Raw genomic sequence first — 18058 nt, forward strand, 5'->3', positions numbered from 1 at the left:
TCCAAGGAATATGTAAAACGTCCATTTCCCGTCCCGTGAACCCTTTTCCCTCCATGAAGGGATTTTGTTTAAAAAAAAAAAAAAACTGAAGCTTTGGCTTGTTCATTTCCTTGAATGTGTTAGAAGGGAAGCTGAAACTAGAGCCCTACTTGGTTAGTCCAAGCAGTGGTCCATGAGCGGCTTGTAAACAAACCTGACTCTTTCAAAGAGATTCTGTATATTTGGCTTCATTGATTTAAGAAAGCGGCATGTTTGTAGCTGGTTTCATCTTTAGATTAAAATATTGTCATATTGTCCGAGTCAGCTTTCCATCCATCCCCTGGAGTTGTGCATTCTGTAATCGTGCCTGGTGAAAGCAGTCCTCCGATTTTGCTTAGTCCAGCCAGGCAAGTAGGGGGTTATCCAGTGTAGAGGTGCCTGCACTGTTTTCCACCTTTTAATCTGATTCTATACCAAATCCCTCATTCTTATTTTTCCATGGTGGCCAAGAGTTGTATAGTTTCAGGTATATTGACCATGTAAGTACAGAAAACTGTTCAGTGAACTTCCAGGATGGCTGCACATTAAGTAACAACTTAATTTCAGCTCTCCCAGTGTGAAAACAGAAACCCGGAGAGTGAAATAATGTTTGGGGATAAATTTCCATAATGGGCTAGTAAGTGCACTGCCTGGATACCAGTAAAAAAAAAAAGAGAGAACCCAAAAGAAAAACCACAAAAGTTGAAGAAAAAACACTGACTAGGAAGAATTCTGCAGCTGTTCAGCAAAAAGCAGTGCAAGCTCCAGCTTTGGTGCTAGACGTGACTTCCAGTAACCTACAGAAAAAAATAAGTCAGATGTACTCAGAGCTGATTAAATTAAACAAAACCCTCATGGAGTGCATCATCTCAAAAGGCTGGATAAAATGGAAGAATCTTTAAACAGATATTCAGATGAGGTGATAAAACTGCAGAAGTCGAAATGAAGAAAAGGCTTGGCTACAAGAAGAGATGTTTCAAAAAATAATAGAATTAGAGGACAGAGCATGCAGCTCAAACTTGAGATTTTCTGCTGTACCAGAGAAGCTGGAAGGAACAGGCTACATTTTTTACGAAAGCAAAAATAAGCAACAGGTCTGATATTCCACAGCAGGATTTAATTGAAAGGGCATTTCATGTGTATGATCCAAACTTTGCAGTGAGAAAGCAACCTAGACCTTTTATTAGTAAAGATGCAATCGTAGCAGCCGAAGGATTTGATTCTGACAAAATCATGGCAGGAGGGCAAAGTACTAAAAGTGGAAGACAGTGTTTGCGGAAAATGATTACTTGCTGTACACCTGGCAGATTTATTCCACTAATCAGAGAATGTTGCGAAGCAGGTGTGGGATTCAAACTGCTGTATGCACCTGTCTTCAAAATATTCTTTCCTGGAGGGAAAGTGTCTTGTCTTTCATGCAGAGCATGCTAAGGAGGAAATACTAAATTTGTCCAACAAAAAGTGAACTGTGAAACAAGCAAATTTTGCTTCTTGTTCTGGTAATAAAGACATCAGATTGACTGTGCCTGAGAAACCTTTTCAATGGAAAATGCTTGAGAGAGAAAAAAGCACAAGAGTCGAGTAGAACAAGAGTATATTGGAAAGGAAGCAGAAACTGGATTTGGGAGATGGATATAAATGGGAATAAAAACAGCAGCTCTGAAATTGACAAATGTGGGATTTATAAAGCATTAATTATATTTGTGAAACATGACAGAACAAGAAAACTTGGCAATATTGGACTTTTTTGACTGTTAAACTTGTAGGAAGTCTAAAGGAAATGCCCTGCTTCATGTCATTAATGTTTGGAGGAACCCTTAGGAGAGGGGAAGAGAGTTCACTGTAAGTAGAACACATTTTTTGTTAGAAACAGTAATTTTTATACTGATTGATGTTTGCATGCTATAGGGTAATGTTTTCAGTTATTTTCATGTGTAATGGAGATACTAAAGTAAACGGGTACCCCTGTTTTTTTCTTCTCTTTCTCCTTGTTCAGTTTTAAGGAATGTAGGCACTGCAATGTTTAAAAAAGTCTGTCCAAAAGAGTATGATACAAGAAAAAAGTACTTTCTTTTTTCATCCTTTCCTAGTGAAATGACTGGATTAAGTCTCTTAGCTTTATCTAGTAAGTTTTAACAAAAAGCAAATAAAGAACATTGAGTGTAATAAAGCTGTCCTCTAGCAAACATTAAATACTTATAGAAGTAACTCTGTTTTGGGGTCTCGTGTTTCCATGGCGACAATCTGACAGGGCAATAAAAACAGAACATGTTCTTTTAATGGCTTCCTTTCAATGGCTAGAGATGTTTTCTGAAAGCACTGAAGTGTTTTCTCTTTCTGGGAGAGCAATAAAGATCAGACAAAACCAGATAATTGTTCCTATTAGGAAGGTAAAACTTCAATATTTGAAGATGTACATAGTTTTGTGCGTTAATATTGAGTTAATAGTTTTTTGGGGTGTATTTGTTTATTTTGTTTGAGGCATTTCAGTAAAACAAAGTGTTGTAAGGTGTGACACAGGCTAAAATGGATATGACAAGAAACAGCTGTATAAAACGTCAACCTGCCGAGCATTAGTGTGTATGTAACAAAAAAGCTGTTATAAATAAAAGGTGGGAAGTTTTTAATATAACTACCCTTTCAATATCTTTAAATGTTAATGTGCTCATATATATGTAATGTATATAAAATGTGTGCGTGTATATATATATATATATATATATATATATATATATATATATAATACACACACACACACACACACACACACACACGAGAGTAGTGAACTATATTAAAAAAAACAGTGCAAATAGCTGTGCTACAGGAGACACATTTGGTAAGAACTGAACATGTGAATTTGAAAAAAGTTTTCAGGACTGTTCAGTGGATTATGTGGGGCAAAGGAAAAGATAAGTACTTATATTAATTGCAAGATGACCACCAATAGTAACAGAGTATAAAAAAGATAATAGTAGATGTATAGTACTAAGGACTACTGACAAGGGATGAGGATTACACTGGCATATATTTATATTCCACCTAAAACTGGATAAAGCAGCTTAAAAAAATTCTGGGAGAATCCGTTTTCAGCAGGGAATATTACTTCTAGGCGTTGACTGGAAATTGATTTGTAGCAGGGAAGATGTGCCGGGGGGCAGAAGGGAAAATGTAACCAAAAGGAGGGTAGATTTTTGAAGAAATTTATAAAAGTACTTCGCATGGAAGATGTGAATTCAGTAGTAGGTGTTCGGAGTGAATTTACATATTCCCCAAGTTACAAAAATTGGGCTAGGCTAGACAGAACTTAGACTTCACTGGAACATGTGCATTTAATTGAAAGTTTTGATATACCATGCACTAATAATTGAAATAAAATAAACATGAGACATTGGCACTTTCCCACCTGTCTGAAGAGAGGAATTTGAGGAATGAGTAGTGGAAATTATTCAGGAGTTATTAGCGAAGACAAAAATTTATTCTGAGGATATAGCTAGAGAGTGGGGTGAAGTAGGGTGGAGTTTTAAAGATAAGAGTGGACATGGAGGAGGGAAGACAGATGGTTAAGAAGCACCAAGAATTATTTAGAGGGCATGACAGGTGTTGAAGTGTTGCCGAATGGTGGGAGTCTGACAGGGGGGAAGAACAATTGCAGAGAGTTCAGCAGAAAATTACCTTGACAATGTGCATGGGTTTGGAGGGTTTACTGCTGTTCAACTTTTTTTGATAATAGTGCCAAAGCTCAAAGGCTTTCAACGCAGCAAGTCGGGCAGCAGAGGCAAAGAGGAGGTTGTCACCAAGGTTGGGGAGCCTATGACAAGGAAGATAATGAGATCCTGTAGAGGGAGTAGAAATATTTTGGAAATTGTATGAAAGTCTGTAAAAATCAGAGAAATATGTTGATCAAGAAAAGGTACAAATGGAAATGTATATGGAATAATTAAATATGCCAAGGTTAGAGGTAAATGAGGCCAAATTACTAATAGCTGGGTTAGGAGGACATGAGAGAAAAATGGTGATATATAACCAGTCAACAGGATACTCCCCAGGAATAGATGGTATTCCTGTGGAAGTTTGGAAGCTAGGAGGGAAAAATCTGAAAGATCTGAAAGGTTTTGTTTCTGTATTTTAAGAGGAGGAGAAGCACCAACTTCCTGGAGGGAAAGTAGTGGTGCTCTGGTGCTTAAGGAGGCTGAGGACCTTGCCAGATCCAGCTTCATACAGACCTATTTTAATCTTGAACCATGATTGTAGAGTGTTTGTCTATAATGCCTAGGGGAATGGCAGGGGTGATGCCAGGATTGATGGACATGTGTCAGCGTGGTTTTGTGGAGGGGAGGCAAACATTTGACAACATTGGAGCATTGATGATGCAGGGGAAAGCTGATCAGAAGTGTGTGTCACTGCTGGTGGTGGGTCTTGATGCAGGTAGGGCATTTGACAGAATGGGCTGGAATTGTGAGCAGGGCAGTGAAGACATTTGCATTCTTTGATAGAATTGAGGTTGTTTAGGGGTGTGTATGGGGGGGTTGGAGGCCAGGGTTGAGGTGTGTGGGTTTTTCTCTGGTGGTTTCTGTTTGAGCAGAGGAGCCTGGCACAGGTCTCCTCTTTTCCTGTTTATTTGCACTATTTTTAGAACCATTGGCAAGGAAAATAGTCTGAGGTTCAGGGGTATAGTTGGTGCAGTGGTCAGGGGAAGCTGGCTCTATATGCAGATATTTTATACTTGATAAAACCAGAGGGGGACATCTCAGTGCTGTGGAACATTTTGAGGTAGTTTCATGTCTTTTTGGGTTTGAAAATTAATGAAGCTAAGGCAGTGGCTATAAATTGTGCCCACACGTGAATTGGTTCAACAATGTCCATATTTATGAGGACATGATGGAATGAAGTGCTTGGCAGTATGAATCAGAGGGGCTTGGGCTGTGCCGGCTGGGTATGTGTGGGAAGAGACTAAACAAGGGATGGTAAATAGACTGAAACATTGGATGCTTTATTGTATGGTTGTGAATAGCAAGATACAAGCAGTTAAAATGCTTTTGGTTCCTTTGGTTTTTGTACACTGGTCAGGCATATTTTTGTTAACCGGATGAGAGGTTGTGGATAGTGACTGATGAAGAGCTGAAGGATTTTATCTTTGGGGGGTGAACGGCAAGAGCCTGGTAGATGGGCTGGTGGTTTGAGTTTGGGATTGCTTGATTTTGGGGGGGTATTTCTGAGGTATACAGTTGGGGCTCCTATGCATAATATCCTAGGGAAACATGATTCAGGGTGGAGGAGGATGAAATGGGGGAGAAGCACAAGAAATGAGTGACTGGGATTTTGGATGCAGATCCTTAAGGAGAATAACTGTAACTATGCAGAATGTTATATTCATAGAGTTGCAGGAGTGTTCTGGGAGCTAGGGTAATACAGAAATGGAGAAGGAAGTTTTAGCCGATGTAGTTGATTACAGCTGAGGATGCAGACTTTGGGCAGGAGGGTGCTGGAATTTATTGGCGGGGACTGACAGGGGAGCCCAATGTATTGGGAGGGGTGGTAGAGTGGGAGGAGGCCAGAAGTTTTTTGGACTGCAGGATAGAGATTGCCTTCCCTATCAAGGATTGCTGTCAAGAGTATAGGTGGGGAGAAAAAGAGAAGGGGGTCCTATGCGAGGGGCTGCACTGGTAGAGTTTTTGTTGGAATGTAGAACAGAAGCTGCTGTTAAAGAAATTAGTATAGCATACAAAATATTGCATGATAGCTGTGAAGGTTAATCAGAGAGATTAATCAGAGGGGGTTGGAGAGGATTGGGAAGAGACTGGATGGGCAGATGTTCTTCGTGTTTCAGTGTTGCAGTCATTACATTAGAGTAATCTGATGGCAGGTTGCCCTCAGTCGGCCTGATTAACAAAGTCTTGGGTCCTGCGTCGGTTGCTGTCCCTTCTTCCATGACGTCAGGTCGTCAGGGGTATACAACATGCAGCGGACGACATTTTCATCAGTCTTTCTTGCTGCGTGGTGCCTGAAGCAGAAGCAGTTCGCAAGTGCCAGTCGTCCGACTCCTGATATTTTCATTTTTGAGTTTCAGAACCGAAGTGTTCAATCTAAAGCTAAGTACCCCATTGGGGAAACTTTTTCTTGCTTCTTACCGATGTCAGTAAAAGTTAATAATTGTATTACTTGTGGGAAGCAAATACCTCATAAGGATTTTCATTTGTACTGTATTCCTTGTCTAGGCCCTGACCACAATATGCCTTGCTGTCGGTTTTGTGCTAAATTTAATCAATGCACTATTAAGCGTCTGTATATTTTCGCATGTTAATATTTTGGCTCAAGATTTAACTATCCAGAAATGTCATCGGTTAGCAATCCGACTACTGGAATACCTAAAAAAAAACGCAAAGAAAGACAGACCGTCGAGGTCCAAAACCGATGAAGCTTCTCCTAAGCCAGTCTCTGGTTCGCCGGTACTCAGTGAGGTGCTTTCGCAGCCCCTGATACCCGCTACTTTTGATTCGCAGGCCTCTACTGAGACCCATTCGGAGTCTGGTATGCCGAGAGATACTTTAAGTATTGAACCCGCGGATGTCTCTACCTTAGATGGGTCCGGAGCCGCTGAGCAGGCACTGGCTTCTGAGGGTGTTTTCAGGCCTAAAGATTTGTATATTAAACCGACGCCATCTTCAAAACCTAGGCGAAAATCAACTTCTATGTCTAAAAAACTGATGCTTGGGCCACGTGCACAGGCCCCTATGCCTAAAAAAATAAATGATCAAAATGGCTGAGGATTTAATTACCTTGATCAGGGGTTCCCATCCCCCTCCTGCTAAGAGGCCTAGGCAAGGCGCACTGACTATGAATCATCAGATCAGGTTTCTATTTCTTCTGATTCCTCTTCTGATCAGGAATTATCTATTCCACCGTATGAGGACTCTGATACAGAAGAATCCATCCCTTCTGCTTCTCCTCCTGAGGATTTTTCTTTTGGAGAAACTTTGCATACCTTAAAGGAGCACTTTCACTGGGAGAGTCAGAATTTCTCAGAATCTAAAAAGAGGCTTAGGGATTTCCTTCTTTAGCATAGGGCGTTGGCTATACCTCCTGTTCTAGACCTTGTTGATGATGTTTTCTTAGAGTCCAGCATGGCTCCTGATTCCCTGTCTCTGGCTCCTAGTAAGCCAGACAGATATTACAGGGTTCCTGACTCCCACAAATTCCTTTTTAAAAACCCTACTGCTGACCCTGAAATCATTTCTCAGGGTCCCAAGGGCGTTAAGGCCTCTACTGCTAAAAATCTTTCCCCTTCTTATAGAGACTCCAGGGCACTGGATAGACGGGGTAAGAAGGTTTACACGTCTGCAACTTTGGCAATCAGGGCTTTAAACTGTCAATTTCATATGCTTAAATATCAGCAGCATGTCATGGGCTTACTTAAACAGAAAATGATGTTGATTTCTGACTGTGGAAAATAGAGTTACAGGATTTATTGCATTCAGCTGAACAACTTGGAAAGCATACTTTGCAATGTGGTTTTGATTCCTTGGAGGCCTCTTGCAGGGCCGCTGTAACTGGATCTGTGATAAGAAGGCATGCTTGGCTCAAGGAGTAAAATCTGCCTGATCATGTTAAAGCAAAACAGTCTATTTGGTAATAAGGCAGAAGAAGTTTTGAAAAAGATGGAAGATAAAGCTAAATCTATGCAAACTGTAAAATATTTCCTAAAAGTGCAGCTGCCCAGGTTCAGTAGGCACTGGCCTACTAAGAATTGGTCATTTCCAGTACCCACCAGAGCCGCTCAGGTCAAACCCAGACACTCCAAAGGCTCCAGGTTTCAGTCACAAGGAACTTACAGAACAAAACAATGGGGTGCCTCCACCTCCAAATCTGGAAGTAGCAAGGCACACCTCCCTACGGTAAACAGTCTCAATGACTTTCCTCTGCCATCTCCAAGCACTTATCTTTTGGCAGCCCCTTTTGGGGGAAAACTGGCACTTCATGCATGAAATTGGCATCTAATTACCCAGGACGAGTGTTTTTTAAATATAGTATCCCAGGGATACAGATTTAATTTCCACACGTTGCCAATCCCAAACGGATGTCCAGATCTGCCTCCAAATCAGTGGGCAGAGGCCCAGAAACAAGTTATGACCCTCATGAATATGGGGGCTATTTAACCAGTACCAAAAAAGGAAAAGGGACAAGTTTTTATTCAAGACTTTTCCTGGTACCCAGAAAAGACAAATCCTGGCATCCGCTTCTGGACTTATCCATTCTAAATACATTTCTGGACATTCCAGAATTCAAGATGTTGACTCTACAACAGTTACTGCTTATGCTAGGCAAGGATGTCTGGTTGGTAACTGTAGACTTAAAAGAGGCTTACCTGCATATCCCAATCAGGGAATCTTGCAGAAGATACCTCTGCTTCAAAGCAGGCTATTTGCATTACCAGTTCTCTGCACTGCCCTTTGGCTTATCTACTGCGCCCAGGGTCTTCACAAAGTGCCTGGCACCAGTAATTGCATTTTGCAGACAAAGAAACATTCAAATTTATCCTTACCTGGACGATTGCCTAACTCAGGCGGAAAACAAGGACACACTTCTACAGCATCTGGCATTTGTAAAAAGGCTTCTAACTTTTCTAGGGTACACCATAAACGAAAAGAAATCACAACTGGTACCCTCTCAAATAATTACATTCCTGGGTGCAAGCTTGAATACAACTGCCCAGATGACTTACCTCATGCCAGAAAAACAAATTCAATTGATGACTTACTTCAAAACAAGTGGCCACAAAAACCCAGTTATCTGCAAGACAAATTCTGCAGGCCTTGGGGTTCATGGCTTCCTGGATTCTACTAATTCCGTATGCAAGACTGCATATGAGGACACTTCAATGGTACCTAAAAAGCTTATGGAGTCAACATTGTCACAGCCTGGAAACAATGATTCTTATCATTCCGTGCCTGCAGCAGGAGTTCCTATGGTGGGCAGAGGCCTGTCACCAAAACAAGGGACTGTCATTCATTCCACCCCCTGCCACCCAAACCCTGACTACAGATGCATCAGATTATGCTTGGGGGGGCGCATCTGGCAGGGAGATGCATTCAGGGCAAATGGAGCCCAAATCAAATGTACCTACATATCAACCAGAAAGAGATGCTAGCTGTACAGAATGCTCTGACAGCCTTCAAAGAATATCTTCATTCAGGGCAACTACTGATAGACTGACAACACCACAGTCATGTGGTACATAAACAAGCAGGGGGTACCCATTCCTACCCCTTTTGCAGACTAGCCATGGCTTTGTGGAACACTGCCTTGACTTACCAGATACATCTACAAGCTCAATTCCTGCCAGGAAAGCAAAATACTCTGGCAGACGAACTAAGCAGAAATCTTATAGACCCACATGAATGGAAACTGGATCCACAAATCTTCAGTATGTTGACATACAAATGGGGGAGCCCAGACATAGATCTTTTTGCCTCAACCCAAAACTATCAGTTGGACAAATTCTGCACAAGAATTCATCACAAAAAAAGCTTGGAATGTGGATGCTCTATCCTTCAGCTGCAAAAACCTATCAGTCTATGCCTTTCCCCCTCTGCCTCTGCTCTCCAAGGTCTTACTAAAACTCAAACAGGAAAAACCAAAAATGATTCTGATTGCTCCAGACTGGCCTCGCCAACACTGGTACCCGCTCCTACGCGCTATGTCACACCTTCCTCCATGGTACCTGCCTCAGGCACCTTATCTACTGTCTCAGCAGAACTATCAAATTCTGCACACACAGCTCTAAACTCTGAATCTTGCAGCATGACTAATCAACTAATTTCACCAGTTACATCTCTCAGCAAACCTGTGATGGATGTCATTTTGGAGGCTAGAAGGCCTAGTACTAGAAAATCTTATGCTGATAAATGGAAAAGATTCTGTGCCTGGAACCAAGCACAAGGAGTAAACACAGCAATGCCCAATATTCCTCAGATTCTACAATATTTAACTGAGAATCTTCACAAGGGCCTATCCTTTTCTTCTATAAAAATCCATGCCTCTGCCATTTCAGCTCATTACAACAAAGAGCCTTCCCTTTTTTTCTCATCCCCTGCTAAAGCAGTACTTCAGAGGGGCCAAGAATTTGAGATCTCCTAGGAGAGCACGAACTCGTGCATGGGACCTCAATTTTGTGTTGGAAAAACTCACCCTACCGCCATTTAAACCAACTGCTACTGCAGACATATAATTTCTCTCTTGGAAGACAGATTTTCTTTTAGCTTTCACTTCAGCTAGAAGGATTTCAGAACTACAGGCTCTCATGGCAGTGGAGCCTTTTATTATATTTTACCCGGACAGGGTGGCTCTCAGGACCAATCCATCCTTTATGCATAAAGTGGTATCTAATGTGGCTCTTAATCAGACCATTCATCTGCCAACCTTTTTCCCAAATCCATAGAACAAGGGTGAGCGGATTCTGCATTCATTGGATGTACACAGATCTTCTTAAACAGGACAACATCTCTAAGAAAATCTGAGCAATTTTTGGTGGCATTTGCTGCAGGGGCAGAGGGAAAGGCTATTTCAAAACAGACTATTTCAAAATGGATAAACCATTGTATTTGTTTCTGCTACATGCACCATGGTAAACCTGTCCCCAAGGGGATCAGATCCCATTCCACCAGGGCTGCATATACTTCTGCAGCCTTTCTCAGAGGGGTTCCTACCAGAGACATTCTAGAAGCTGCTACCTGGAGCTCAGTTCATACGTTCACCAAACATTACCATTTACCTCTCTTCTCTAAATCCAGAGCAGACTTTGCCACTGCTGTCCTGCAGGGCCTTATAGCTGCTCCTAATGTATAATTCCATCCTCCCAACCATAGCTTTGGGATTCTACCCAAATGTAATGACTGCAACAGTGAAACACGAAGAACATAGTACAGTCGTGTACTTACCATAAATATAGATGTTAGAGTGTATTCACTGTTGCAGTCCTGGTTAACCACCCGCCAGCCCCCTATTTTTCTCTTAGTATACCTCTTGTTTCTTTTACTATGCTCAAAAGCCTTTTTGGAGTATTTGCTTTTACTTGGAGGTATATTTTTTGTGTTCTAAATGACATGCATATATATATTTTGCTTCCCATTTGGGGGGCACCTGACATCTGGGACAAGAAAAACTGATGAAAATGGTGTCGGCTGCATGTTTTATACCCCTGACGACCTGACGTCATGGAAGAAGGGACAGCAATCGATACAGGACCCAAGACTTTGCTAATCAGGCCGACTGAGGGCAACCTGCCAGCAGATTACCCTAATGTAATGACTGCAACAGTGAATATACTCTAACATCTACGTTTATGGTAAGTGTACACAACTGTACTTTCACAGGGAAACAATGGGGGATTTGTGTGCATCTCTCAGGTATGCAAGAGAATCTAGAAGATTTGAGAGGTTTGCTTGGAGGTGTTTGCATATGTGTTTTTGTGCCTCAAGTAGACTCCAGAGTTTTTCCTCAGGTGGACGGCAGGTAGGAGGAGATGGCTGGGAGCTTGTTTTCTGGGAATGTAATGGGTTGGCAGACTTTAAGGATTCCCTGCAGACTGCTCTCTCAAGGATACTGGGTGAGCAGATGGCTGTAACTAGGAAAAATTTTTTGAGCTCTGATATAGAATCATAGTTGCCTAGACATAGTGAGGCCTTGCCGAGTGTAATTATGGTGGCTGCCAAAAAGGCAATTAATAGGGAATGGAGATCAAAGTCTAAACCAACTTTAGGATTAGTAAATATAGTAGCAGAGATAAAATGACTGGAATTGGGATCTCTGGAGAAGGGTAGGAGTGGATTGCATGGGGAAAAGGTGGGAAGGCAGAGGAGGAACGAGGATTAAAAGAAGGCAGGATTTGAATGAGTTGTGTAATGTTTGACTGACAATGACTAGATAGATTATAAGTGATGTATGTTTGCAACTGCATTTATGTCAGTAGGGTTTGTTTTCATTTCAATAAATGTGTGATTGTCATAAGTGGTAATTTAATAAAGATGTTTCTTGTTTTAAAAAAAAAAAAAAAAAAACTTCCAGTGGAATTCAACGAAGCTGTTGTCACATTTGGAATAATTGGCTCTATCTTAAAGTGTGCTATCTGGTAGGATCCCTTATTTCCTTCTGTAAGAAATTTAGAAATGATTAAAACACTAGGATTGCTTGCCTGCATTTCAGTTATTCTGCTAAAATGAAAAGTTGTGTGTGTGGGTGTAATAGTATTTTTCAGGCAGCCATATAATTTGGGTCTCATACCATTGTCAAGGTGCACTTCTCTGGCATTTCCGCAGGTAAAATGTGATGTGAAATGGACTGAGACATAGTACCAGCTGATCATGCAACTTATTAACTTGGGTTATGCATCTTCTCTTGCCTTTTAAACATTCCTTATTCTTGGGACTTGTATTTCTTGATAGACAGGCTTTCCCACCCGTGTTTGAGCCTGCCAGGTTGGTGTATCCTCTCTTTTAGAGTTTTTTTTATCTGAGACTCCTCTCTGCTTCAAAGATTGGCAATCCTGCCTTTTATAAGGACCTGTATCTACTTTCTTGCAGGAATTGTGTGCATTTCTTAATGTCAACCCCCTATTTCCTTCCAGAAAGAGCGATCAGTATTATACCCAAGGGCGACCGTTCATCTTTATGCATTTATCCTGATCATGGAAACTGAAGGAAAAGGGCCGTTCTGCTTTGACATACACCAGCTTGATAGGATCTACCAGAACTGGATGCATTTATTCAGGAAATACTTGACTATCTTTGCTTTAGAGAAGGGAACGGCTAGAGGTTGACATGTAAAGCCTTCCGAAAGTGGATTGCTAACTGTTTTGTATTTTGCTTTTTAGACAGTTAACTTAGTGGAAAATGCTGATCAGAAAGTGCTACTTCATGTGTATGTTTGCTTCTAGTGCTTTGGTCATCTTGCACCCATAATCTGTTACATTCCTTAAGCTTTGACATTTCAGGTAGAGAACTCCCAGTGTCATAACTGATTAGTGTGAGATCTGCACACACCCATGTGCACTTACTGCCTATTTGGTCACTCACTCAGAATATCTGATTTGTGACCGAGACCTCTACATTGGGTATGGTATGGCCTTTCCATCTTTTGTTCTGCTTGGGTGGCTTCTAGCAAGGTACCAATGGTTAGGAGGTTCCTTTAGCTTGGGCAAGTGTGTGTGTATTCACTTAGCAATAATATGCAATTCTGTATATCGAATAGTAATCCACCAGTGAGCAAACATGTAATGCTAGTCGGGTGTGTTGCTGCATATTAATATTTGTTACTCGTGTTACTGAGAGATGACGTCTGCATTTTTCAGGTTTGGGCAGCTATAGTCCTCCTCAAATCAGACCATTTTGATTGGACTGCAATCTTGATAATTTGAAATGGAGGTTGTTTAGTGATCTATTAATAATGTGCCAGTTCTTATTCATGATATGGGACTCATTTGTGCATGTTCTACTGTTTAACACTGTTTTTGGTGCAATTTAACATTTCTTTTAGGTTAGGGGCATTATGAACTAGTCATTCAACAAAAGTGCATGGTTACTGATCTGTCAGTATATTAGCTGTCTGTATATCTGAGTGTTAACCTCCAAACTTTCTTCTTATGGGGAGATATTTGAAGTGGTAACTTGGGGCGAATTAATAATCCAATTTGAGATGGTTGTTGTTTGTGCTAGGCAGATAGAACATTAATATTTACCCAGTTTCTCGTTGCTGTTATGAGAAGATGACTGATTTTCCGTTAAAATGCAGGCTTCTAATGTATTTCCAGTAAGATTAAGCATATGATTTTTTTTAAACAAACTTGTCTAATTTTATGACTTTATGCATGTTATTGCATTGTAATTTTGTATAAACATGGGATTTTTATAGATTATTATGTATCCTTCGGTATTGTTTTAGCCATTGCAATAGGATTTCTGAGACTACTCAAGCTGAGTTAAGGTAAAAGGCTTGGAAAGAATATTTGCAAGCAGGCATGTATCATGAATTGGAGAATGAGCGATCTTCATATTAATTAGTGGAATTAATGTAGACGTTACAGCTGTGTAAAATTTGAAAGATTGCCTGATTGGATGTCTATTTAGTATGATATTGCAGTCTGGTCCTTCTTGTCTGACACATGTTCTTTATTTTGCTTCCTGTTAAAGGCTCTGTTGCATACCCGGATTTTACCAATCCTGAAATGCGTTCCTGGTGGGCCAACATGTTTTCATATGATAAATATGAGGTATTTACTTTTTCATACTCTGTAATTCTTCAGGCTTTTACTGTTCAGAAATAATTGCTGTTACCTAAACTTGTGTAGTTCTGCATAGGTTATTCACAGATGCCACCTCTTAAAATGTCATTGTGTAGTTTTGAAAATCGGAAATAAATAGGGTGGAGTTTTCAGTCTGACTTGGTATTGCCATCGTAATTTAAATTCAGCAGTAGGTGTTACTGCAACTGCTTGAATAAAACAACGAAATATACACCAGGATCTTTATTAAATAAAGCTTTCGGGTCTACACCCTTCATCAGTATAACTTAACATATAAAAAATCACCACTTAAATAGGAGAACATAAAGTCACATGCTTCAACCCAACCCACCTAACAATAAAAATTTAAAGCTACAATGAATCAATAAATATATGCAAAGTAGCACATAAAAAATCACATCTTTAAAACATGTACATTTTTATAAATAAACAATTTTATACGGTTTCATATGAAATCACATGCACCATACTTAAAAATTAATAATTAATAATTAAAACTTAAACTTATAAAACTTCTCTCTGTCTTTTAGCCAGAACGGGCTTTAGACTAACTGAATTATTTAGGCCTGGGGCTACATCAGCTTGAAGTCTAATAATCCATTCTAGTTCTTTCAATTCCAATAAATTATTAATGTCACCCTTCCTCAGACCTACCTCTACCTTACAAAGAACCCTAAATCTAAAAGTATGTCCCACACCTTCATCCAATATATGCTTACTTAAGGCATTGGTGGGCAACTTCCTCTTGATTTCAGACCTGTGTTCCACCATTCTCTCCCTCAATTTTCTTATAGTTTTGTCTACATAGAATGAGGTGCAACACACACAGGTAGCCAAATATACTACTCTCTCCTCATTACAAGCAGTAATTGTTCTCATGGTAAATGTCTCATTATAGGATGTGTAAATGTAGCATCACCTGTATAAATGTCATTGCAACAAGTACAATTATAGCATTTCACTGTTTTAGCCACCCTTCTGTCATCTCCATTTTTATTCTGAAAATCCTTGTAGCACAATTTCTGCTTCAAAGCTTCAGAGCTCCTATAGGCGAACCTAGGTTTATCACCTACTATAGACCTAATCTCAGGCATAGCCATTAAAATTGCCCAATTCTTCTCAATTATGCTACAAACACTATGAGAATTTAGGTTATAAGTTGTCAAGTACCTAACAGCAATATTATTACCCAACATCACCTGTCTAGTAGCATTATTCTCACTACAGCCTCGTAATATAGGTTTATACCTGGACTCTCTTTCAATAATTACATCTTTAATTACTTTATTTATAAATTCCTTGAATAACCACTCTTCTCAAACTCCATTGCCATAGCATTTACCTGCTCTTGAAACACTTCATCCTTTGTATTTAATCTACTCAGCCTAATAAACTGTGCTTTCAACGTTCCTTTGAAAATATGAGGGGCATGCATGCTGTTTTTATTAACATACCTAAGGGCATCAACATCTTTTCTAAACACCTTGGATTCCAAAATATTAGATTCCTTAAAAATTGTTACATCCAAAAAACTCATAACACTATCTGAAGTTTCCATCTTGAAACTCAGGAAACTAGTTGAATCATTCAAGTACTGCAAGTACAGATCCAAATCCAGCAAAGTACCCTTCCATAACATAAAGCAATCATCTACAAATCTCTTATAGAATGACACATATTTGTTGAACTCAATACTCATCTAAAATAACCATTTTCTCCCATTCATAAAGTACAAGGTTGGCATAGGTGTTGGCAACGGGCATACCCATTGCTACACCTGTTAATTGAAGGAAAGGTTCACCATCAAAAATAAACACATTATGTAATAAAACAACTTCTAAAAGAGAACAAATAGTCTCAATGTCTCTTCCATTCATTTTAACCTCTTGACACAAAAAGTCACGTATGTCATTTTAACCTCTTGACACAAAAAGTCACGTATGGCATTAACACCATATTCATTAGGTATTACTGTGAAAAGTGAAGCAATATCCAGGGTAACCAAAATGCAGTTATCCATATTATTAATACACTACCATTCATATAAGCTATTCAAAAAATCATTTGTATCTTTAAGCACAGTTGTACATACTTTCAAATACTTCCCCAAGATGCCCTGCAGGTATTTCGAAACAGGTTCAGTGACCCAACCTCCACCAGAAACAATAGGCCTCAGGGGGGGGTCACTAATACTTTTATGTATCTTGGGTATACCATATATTTGGGGAATTCTTGGGCAAGGAACAGTTAGATAATTAAATAGATCTATACTTATATCATCATTTATTTGAAGGTCATAAATGACCATATTCACTTCACTAATTAATCTTTGCACTTCAACAAAAGAAATCTTTTTAAAAATGGTGACATCATATAAAAGATCTTTAAACCTCATAAAATAATCATCTCTATCCATCACCACCACTGCTCCCCCTTTATCAGCTTGCTTAATTATTATACTAGTACACATTTGCAACTGTCTTAAGGCCATAAATTCAGAACGTAATATATTATAAACATTCTTACGCACTAAATTGCTCTTATAATACTTCCGTAGTTCACATTCAACAATATTTGAAAATGCATTCAAAATGGGACATAATACTGGCATAAATGTACTCTATCTTTTAAATAAAGATGTATTCAGCATATTATCTTTAAAAATCATTTTGAGACTCATATTGCGTACAAAAATTTTTAAATCAATAATTGCCTTAACTATATCATCCCTAGCATTAGGGATGAATTTCAACCCCTTCGCGAGCAAAGAGAGCTGGGGTTCTGTTAAAACTAGTTTTGAAATATTAACAGTACTTTTATTAAGTCCATTGCTCGAATAGCCGGGTTGTTCAATAATTGCAAACTGTTGTTCCGTATCAATGTCTCCAACAGAACAACTCACATTTTTGCACAAAGTCCCATCATTAAAACCTACAGAGATAAAGTTCTCACCAGCATTAATGAAACAGACTAGCGTTTCGCGGTCTTGTGTAACAAAGGACTGCTCACTTTCCTCTTCATCGACAACGTTTGTTGCTGTTGTTGCTGATGGGTTAAATGGGAGTCCAGTGATTTTACTTGTATAGCAACCTTCTCTGGCTGCTTCAATAAAAAAGGAGAGAAGGAAGTAATCTCCCTTTGTATAGGTATAAACCTATATTACGAGGCTGTAGTGAGAATAATGCTACTAGACAGGTGATGTTGGGTAATAATATTGCTGTTAGGTACTTGACAACTTATAACCTAAATTCTCATAGTGTTTGTAGCATAATTGAGAAGAATTGGGCAATTTTAATGGCTATGCCTGAGATATTAGGTCTATAGTAGGTGATAAACCTAGGTTCGCCTATAGGAGCTCTGAAGCTTTGAAGCAGAAATTGTGCTACAAGGATTTTCAGAATAAAAATGGAGATGACAGAAGGGTGGCTAAAACAGTGAAATGCTATAATTGTACTTGTTGCAATGACATTTATACAGGTGATGCTACATTTACACATCCTATAACTAATGAGACATTTACCATGAGAACAATTACTGCTTGTAATGAGGAGAGAGTAGTATATTTGGCTACCTGTGTGTGTTGCACCTCATTCTATGTAGGCAAAACTATAAGAAAATTGAGGGAGAGAATGGTGGAACACAGGTCTGAAATCAAGAGGAAGTTGCCCACCAATGCCTTAAGTAAGCATATATTGGATGAAGGTGTGGGACATACTTTTAGATTTAGGGTTCTTTGTAAGGTAGAGG

At 39.5% G+C, this 18058-nt stretch overlaps 1 protein-coding gene across 1 annotated transcript in view; it reads left to right on the forward strand.

Moving 5' to 3' along the window:
- The window catches only part of GANAB (glucosidase II alpha subunit), a gene marked incomplete in the record, with an annotated part of 1503123 nt that overhangs the window by 811477 nt on the left and 673588 nt on the right, over positions 1–18058 (forward strand). The window contains 1 exon segment of the mRNA XM_044075375.1: positions 14199–14278. Within this exon segment, the coding sequence (XP_043931310.1) occupies positions 14199–14278 (80 nt within the window).

This window comes from Protopterus annectens, chromosome 6.part1 (genome assembly GCF_019279795.1).
Source record: "Protopterus annectens isolate FY-2018-M chromosome 6.part1, PAN1.0, whole genome shotgun sequence".
Lineage (NCBI taxonomy): Eukaryota > Metazoa > Chordata > Ceratodontiformes > Protopteridae > Protopterus > Protopterus annectens.